This window comes from Schistocerca americana, chromosome 5, assembly GCF_021461395.2.
Source record: "Schistocerca americana isolate TAMUIC-IGC-003095 chromosome 5, iqSchAmer2.1, whole genome shotgun sequence".
NCBI lineage: Eukaryota > Metazoa > Arthropoda > Insecta > Orthoptera > Acrididae > Schistocerca > Schistocerca americana.
Window position 1 is genome coordinate 594,760,302 of NC_060123.1, and position 7,487 is coordinate 594,767,788.

At 42.9% G+C, this 7,487-nt stretch overlaps 1 protein-coding gene across 1 annotated transcript in view; it reads left to right on the top strand.

Moving 5' to 3' along the window:
* LOC124616012 (DNA replication complex GINS protein PSF3) overlaps positions 1–7,131 on the top strand; it is a 40,202-nt gene extending 33,071 nt beyond the window's left edge. Inside the window, exon 4 of the mRNA XM_047144228.1 lies at positions 6,237–7,131. Within this exon, the coding sequence (XP_047000184.1) occupies positions 6,237–6,464 (228 nt within the window). The 3' untranslated portion in view covers positions 6,465–7,131. The remainder of the gene's footprint in view (positions 1–6,236) is intronic.
* Positions 7,132–7,487: the final 356 nt, after the last annotated feature.

Genomic DNA, 7,487 nt, shown 5'->3' on the forward strand with positions numbered 1-7,487 from the left:
CTGGCGCTCTCTGGCAACTGCTGAAATCAACCAATTTCTAACGGGTCATGGGAAAATATTGTGGATGGTGGTTTGAAAAGCTTTACTTTCAGAGTAAATTTCCTTTTACGCAAGGTGAACTATGTGCGAGAATGTACGATGAATTTCTTACATCACAGAGCGCTTGACTCTCATTTAAATATCAACTCTTTGAGAACGACCATCTAGAAGAATTTCGAGCCCAGAAGATCAGACATTTACATCGTTATTAAAAATTTTATTGGAACATTTGTGTGATGTATCTTAATATCAACATTATATGTGGAACCTTAGCGTCTCTTGCAGTTTGTTAATCTTAGAGACCAATATTATATGTCAAAGCTTTGTTTTTCTTGTAGCAGCACTATGTGTATTAATTAAAACCATTAACTTTTCTTATTTTTCTGTTCGCGATACTTAAGAGTGATCTTGCTATTGGCTGACTACGTCATGTCTCCTACGCTGTCATCAGCTGGCGAGATCACATGACATGAGCTATGACTGGCTTACAAAAGCGTGTCGCAATCTCGATTTCTATGCTTCGGAAAGTAACATGCGGTGTTTGGTGGAATTCGAATTTATGCCTTTGTAACACAAAAATAAGCAGCGTACATGTTGCTGCACATCAAAGATCTTTCCAATACGTGTCTTTCTTCTGTTTTTGTTCCCTGAGAAGTTTCCTCCTCTGGGCCCCATACAAGGCTTTAATCTTGATCTGGTCCAACTTCTCAGTTACAGTTCCCACTTCTTGCTCAGGTCTAGACCCTGATTCAGTTGTGGGAGTGCATTCCATCGGTCCTGACCCTGATGATTGGGTGTGTAAAATCTCAGTTTTCCCCTCAGTTTGTTTTCATCAGTCGTGTTCATCTCGGTCCCACGAGATTTGTGGATCTACACAGTTCACACTACAGAAACACCGCACAATGTAAGGCTACTTACTCAAGGAGGTTGACCGGTATCCCTGTGGCTCAGTTTGAGACACATCTTTCCATGTGCCACGCACCCCTTGGCACATCGCGTCATACACTGGGTTGGGGAAGGACTAGGAGTGGATAAGGAAGACAGGATGTTGTGGGACACTCTTAGTCTGATCCATCAGCTAAGGCCTTTCCGGCAGTAGGTCCTCAACCTTCGGCATAGCCCTCAGCTTCATGTAAATATGCAAGCCTCTCCAACCACACGGACAGTGCTTTGTCAAGGTGGTGTCCCCGGAAGAGTAGTGTTTAAAGGAATCTTCCTGCCTTCATTTTAAATTGATCTATCCCTTCTATATGTTATCACTATAATTTGGCCGAGTGGTCCCAGATCCACTTACTATACTGTCATTTACAAGCTTCACCAACCAACCCTTCCCAGTTCTATTCAGGTGTAACCCATGTCTAACGTAAACTGACCTATGGACACACTCAACTAACATCACTTAAATGTGTGCCTTGCCAGCAGCCATCAGTGCCCTCTCAGGTCTCAAATTAATGTGTGCCACAACACTGTCAATAGTTGATTGTAATGCCACAAGAGCTGCTTAAAACAAACACTAATGGTCAGAGTTTGAGTAGCAATCTTGCCTCCAAGTCACCGCCTATATCATAAGCACATTTCCTGCCACTGTTCCCAGTGCCTCCTACTACAAATCTGTTAACTCTTTTGCCACCTCATTGAATCCAACATCTATTTAAAAATGTGGATGACTTCGTGCTCTTACCTAATACGTCCTGCAGTTATGATCTTCCACTGCACCACAACTGCTACCTAATACGGAATCCTCTTCTTTAGGTTTCTATCTTACTGAGGCTTACTAACAACATTGGATGTCTACTGCATCTTACGCGCTCCTAGAATTATTGCAAGCCTCTTTTCTCATAAATCTTGACAGGTGGCTAAATCTGTTTTCAACGTTCAAATCAAATCAAACTATTGGAGTACATTCTCTTCCTAATGGCCTTATTGCCAACTGTCAATTCCAACTCCTCCACAATCTCTCTCCATAGCCTCTCTAGTTATTGTCTAGCATCTATTAATTGTGGTCTGAAGGACACATTCTCATCCCCTGCCCCATTATCTACTCCCACTAAATGTTCTGCAGCTCCAGGAGAGGGCTTCATTAGATTCCCTGTTAGCTTCCTTGTGACTCCTGTTAGCTTCCTCATTAGATTCACCCTAGTGAAACCATTTTCTAATCAGTTCAGAAAGTACCCCAAAACTTGTTGAACTAAGACAATTTGCCTACTGCTAACTCATAATGTCAAACTTTACATCATCTTTAAAAAACACACACACACACACACACACACACACACACACACACACAGTAATTTTCTTGCTGTTGCCCCTGCACATGTAGTGATGACTTACATTGGTCTATAGGTATCAGTAAATGCTCACATAGACATGAAATTCACGTAGTTTTTCCTTAGCAGAAGACAAAAATTGTGCTAAACACACACTACTTTAGTTACAATATCAAACAAACTGTTTTATAGGAGTCCGATTTCAGACTCCTACAGTCGTCAGGAGCCGTGCAGGATGCGTTGATGAGGACCTAGCTGCACTCGAGAGCACCAAGAAAACATTGACAAAAACATATCTATTAGGCAGTAATACAGGATTGTCGTTCAAAGTGTCGCACCGCGGCCGGGCTGGCAGAGCAGTGCCTTGTCAGCAGTGGAACGCCAGCTTACACTCAGCTCGCAGTTTGCCAACTCAGCAAAGCGTAAGTGCTGGCTATTACATCATGGGCCACTGCCAACCTGCAAAATCCGGCAGCCTCCAGCTCTGCATATTGATCTTGAAAGTACTCTCTTTGACATTGAAGATTTGCAGCTCGAGCCAGGTCCACTTGCAGATCTCGGCTCTCGTTAAGGAGACAGGAGCCGGTAGCATTGGTGTCTGCCCCAGGAATGAGACGAGCAGCAGCAAAGCTCCCACTCTCAAAGGCAGATGACAGACAGCATCCAGGTCACACAGGTCAAGCCTCTGGCAGGCTTGTAGGGTGATAGTGGCCCCCATGCGCCATTGGTATTGCATCAGAAGTTGGCAGCTAGCCACACTGAGCCTTCTCTCTCACAGGATAGCTACAACTTTCACGAGGGCTGAGGCTATGCACGGGGCAGTCGGCAATCGGCACTTAGCAATGAGAAGGGTGGGATACTTACATTGGCACTTCCCATGCACTCTGCAGCGGTGTGGATGGCTATGACATAATGTGTTCTGGTTTCCCTCACTGTCAGCTCTCCTAGTGACTTCAGACTTTTGCAACTTCATGTTTCAGAGGCTCTCTTCTGCTGGGTCAGCACCTGAATATTTATTGTTGCATTGAATGTAGCCTTGCTTACTAAACTCTGCTTTGTCACTAGTATGACAATATCTCTCAAGATCCATGATGTCATTATGCTTTGCTTGCAGACTTGGGTGCTCAGTCATTCCCCTGTGCTGCAATAGCTTCCATGTTTGCCGCAGCTCACTCGGGGTTTCCCCATAGTCAGCAGTCTATGGGTCATTGACATGGGTAGTTTGCCTTCCGAGAGCTGCCAATGTAGAACTTGGACAAATTTTTAGTGTCCGCAGGGGATACTGTCCTGGGGTGTAACACCTCCCCCTTCCTTCAGAAAATTTGTCTCGAAGTTTTCACTTTGGAATACCCATACCTCATCCTACATATTTTGTATCAGTAGTTACAGATTATACAACTTTAAAAAACCTAAAATCCAGGGTGGAATGTAACAATATTATGAAAAGGCATATAAAGAGAAAGAGGTTTCCAGAAACCTGAACAATTTATTAGTCAATAATCCAACCAACATGGACATTCTGAAAGAAGTGGAGACAGAAGAGATTACACGGGCTCTGAAGATAATGAAGAAAGAAAAAGCAGCTGGACCTGATGAGATCCTACCAGAATTCTTGAACTGGGAACCTTAGGAAGAAGGTGGCTTGCCAAACTCTGCACAGAATGTATCAGTACGGGTGCTCTCCCCAAGATCTGGAAAGAAGCAAAAGCTATTGTTCAAGCTGACTAGAATCATAAAATGCAAACAGACCTACACACTACTCAAGAACATGTCAACACACAGCAAAATCAAAGTCTCACTTCATGGCACAAACAGCAAGAGCATGGTTCTGAATAATGGTCTGCCACAGGGCTCAGCACTAGAACCCGTTCTCTTCAACCTGTATATAGCTGACATGTCAGAAACCATATCACGTAAATTTGCATACGCTGATGAACTAGCCATCGTGTATCAAAGTAAAAATTTCAGCGATCTTGACGAAACAATGAATGCAGACCTGGAAGTCCTGAACACATATTACTCCAAGTGGCACGTACACCTAGCCCCCAGCAAAACAATCAACACAAAAATGGACATTAACAACAGAGAATCACATAGAAAATTACAGCTTTATATGAATGGACAGCAGATCAGACATGAGACTAAGCCTAAATACTTGGGTGTGAAACTAGATTGCACTCTTAACATACAATGCACACCTAGAAGAGAAAAACAAAAACTAAAATCCCGCAATGCTATCCTTTCGAAATTGGCTGGAATGATGTAGGGATGGGGAGTGAGCACTTCGAGGACATCAGCACTAGCTCTAGTCTACAGTGTAGCTGAATACTGCTCACCAGTGTGGATGCGAAATGCACATGTAGCTAGTGGATGTCCAGCTGAGGGAGACAATGCAAATAATCTTGGGAACACTCAGGGCCACCCCCTGTGCTTGACTTCAAGTCCTAGCCATCATAGAGTGCACTGAAATCAGGCAATCACAGCTAGCGCTAAGAACACAACAAAAAATCCTAGACAACCCGGACCTCCCTATCTACGAAGACCTAACAGCCACAAACAGGCCTAAATCCAAGACAGCTTACAGGAAAATCAGCGAAGAGATTCAAGGCTTCAACTCAAAAACAACCTGGAAGGAACTATGGACTGCAAGTGCACACAAAACTGCAATTTGGTATATGACCCCAACAAGAAGATTGAAGGACTGAACCTCTCAAGGAAACTGTGAACAACTTTGAATCGCCTAAGAATAGGTGTTGGCAGATGCAAGCAACTACTGAAGGAGTGGGCCATGTCAGAAAGCTCTGAATGTGAGTGTTATGAAATCCAAACAATGGACCATTTACTCATGTGTGAGGTGTATGGATACAATGATGATTTGAAAGACATACACAGACTCTGATTTATAGTTACAGCACAAACATGCATTCTATAACACTACTATGCTACTGCCAGACCCGACACAGCTATGCTTACTAAATATTTGGCCTTGAGGAAAAGTGTTGGCATGCAATTGTTTGTCACAACTACTTGTTGGGACATAAATAACAGAAGGATTAAAGGTAATCAGCTATAAACCCAAGTGAATGGCTATGCCAAACTGTGGCCAATAGCAGAGTTCTCCACCCCATGATGAGACTCACTGCTGCAGACATCTTTGATATCAATGACTGCTCCACAATCCATGCCATCTGGATCCCTCCAGTCATCTTTCTCCAAACACCAAGTTCTGTGAATTATGTTAACGAGAATTTTCATTGTAACACGTCGTTAAATCCTGCAATCCTCTTGGCCTCAATCTCCACTCCACTAGCTCCTTCCCCTGCACCACCTCCAACCCTGCACGTGAACTGTAATCTCTCTCATTCTGTTCCCACACCCTCCCCTCTGCAGTCTCCCTTTTACTGTTTTATCTCCCTCATTATTGTGCACTGTACGAACTCCCCACGAGTAGTCAGAACAAGCTCACTGGTGCCACATTCCTATCCCATTCACCTGCTGCCTCCCCCTGTCAGGCTCCAACAATTCCTCCCCAACTCTCCCTCCACTTGCCTCAGTAGAGCTGCAGCGTTAAACACTGCTGTCACCCAGAGAATGTAACCCTGCCGGTGTGCGTGCATGCATCCATGCTCTTTGCTCAGGAGGAGGATTCATCTGAAAGTTTGATCGTTCATGGTTTAACACACGAGCAAAAACCTCTGGAACATCTATATCTGAAGTGAAAAAATGCATGGAAAAACATTACACAAATATTTGAGCATATCCTGATAAGATTTCAGTTAATAATTTCCTTAAATGTTTAGAAGTTGTTGTCTATAAAGAGAGCACATTTCTTTTGAACAGATTTGATACATTTGTTGCATCTTATGTTACCAACTACTCTTAAGTGGATTAATTTCAGATCTGTGCTTAGAAAAGTTTGTCTTTCCACAGACATTTCGAGAGCGCCTGCGCCAGGTGACAGACTGGGCACAGAATATGGAAGCGGAGCCGGGAAGAATTCTCCGCCTCGACACTCTCGAGCGAGGTCTGCTCCATTCGGGGCAGAAAGCTCATTGTCAACTGGAGGCGTGGCTGACGTCTGGGGCTGGAGGCCTTGTTGCCTCAACAATGGTTGTGCAGCACAAGAAAAGACGCCTTGCGATGGAGAACCAGATATAGAAGGCTGTTTCCGTCATCCCACTAGTATGTTATAGCATCAGCTGGGGGCAGTGCTCCCAATATCCTTAGTTGTGTATTACTCCTTGTACTATGTTGTCCATGTAAATAAAACCAATATTTAATTAGTAATTGATTAAGGTAAGAAAACAAAAACTAGAGATGGATGTGCAACTTTTTAGCTATTTTTAGACAAAATAACTTCTGTAGTGTTAGTTAATGTAAGTATTTGAGCAGTTTTTACTTTAGTAAACTGTGATATGTAATCTAAATTGACTGTCATAAATTTAATAGTTTTGGTCATCAACTGTGCATGATTTTGGATGGTTCAATTGTACGGCCAAACTTCATTTTAGGCTTAATTTATGTACTTTCATCACTGCACCTGCCTGAAAAGAAGACATCTGTTGAAAGCTAAGGTACATATCTGTGCCTCATCAGAACTTTTTTCTGCAGATTATTTAAATTCTGTTATTTCCAAATGGAGAATTAGGATACCTTATTTTAGCATTAGTGCTCACTTTCTTCACTTTTATATTGTTGCCATGAATGGGCTTGTTGTAAACATGTACTGTTAGCATTTAAAAGCAACTGAACTAATAATATATGGTTATAATAGAGGGAAACATTCCACGTAGGAAATATATATCAAAAAACAAAGATGGTGTGACTTACCAAATGAAAGTGCTGGCAGGTCGCCAGACACACAAAATTCAAGCTTTCGCAACAAACTATTGCCTCATCAGGAAAGAGGGAAGGAGAGGGAAAGACGAAAGGATGTGGGTTTTAAGGGAGAGGGTAAGGAGTCATTCCAATCCCGGGAGCGGAAAGACTTACCTTAGGGGGAAAAAAGGACGGGTATACACTCGCACACACACACACATATCCATCCACACATATACAGACACAAGCAGACATATTTAAATATGTCACATATTTAAATATGTCTGCTTGTGTCTGTATATGTGTGGATGGATATGTGTGTGTGTGTGTGTGTGCGCAAGTGTATACCCGTCCTTTTTTCCC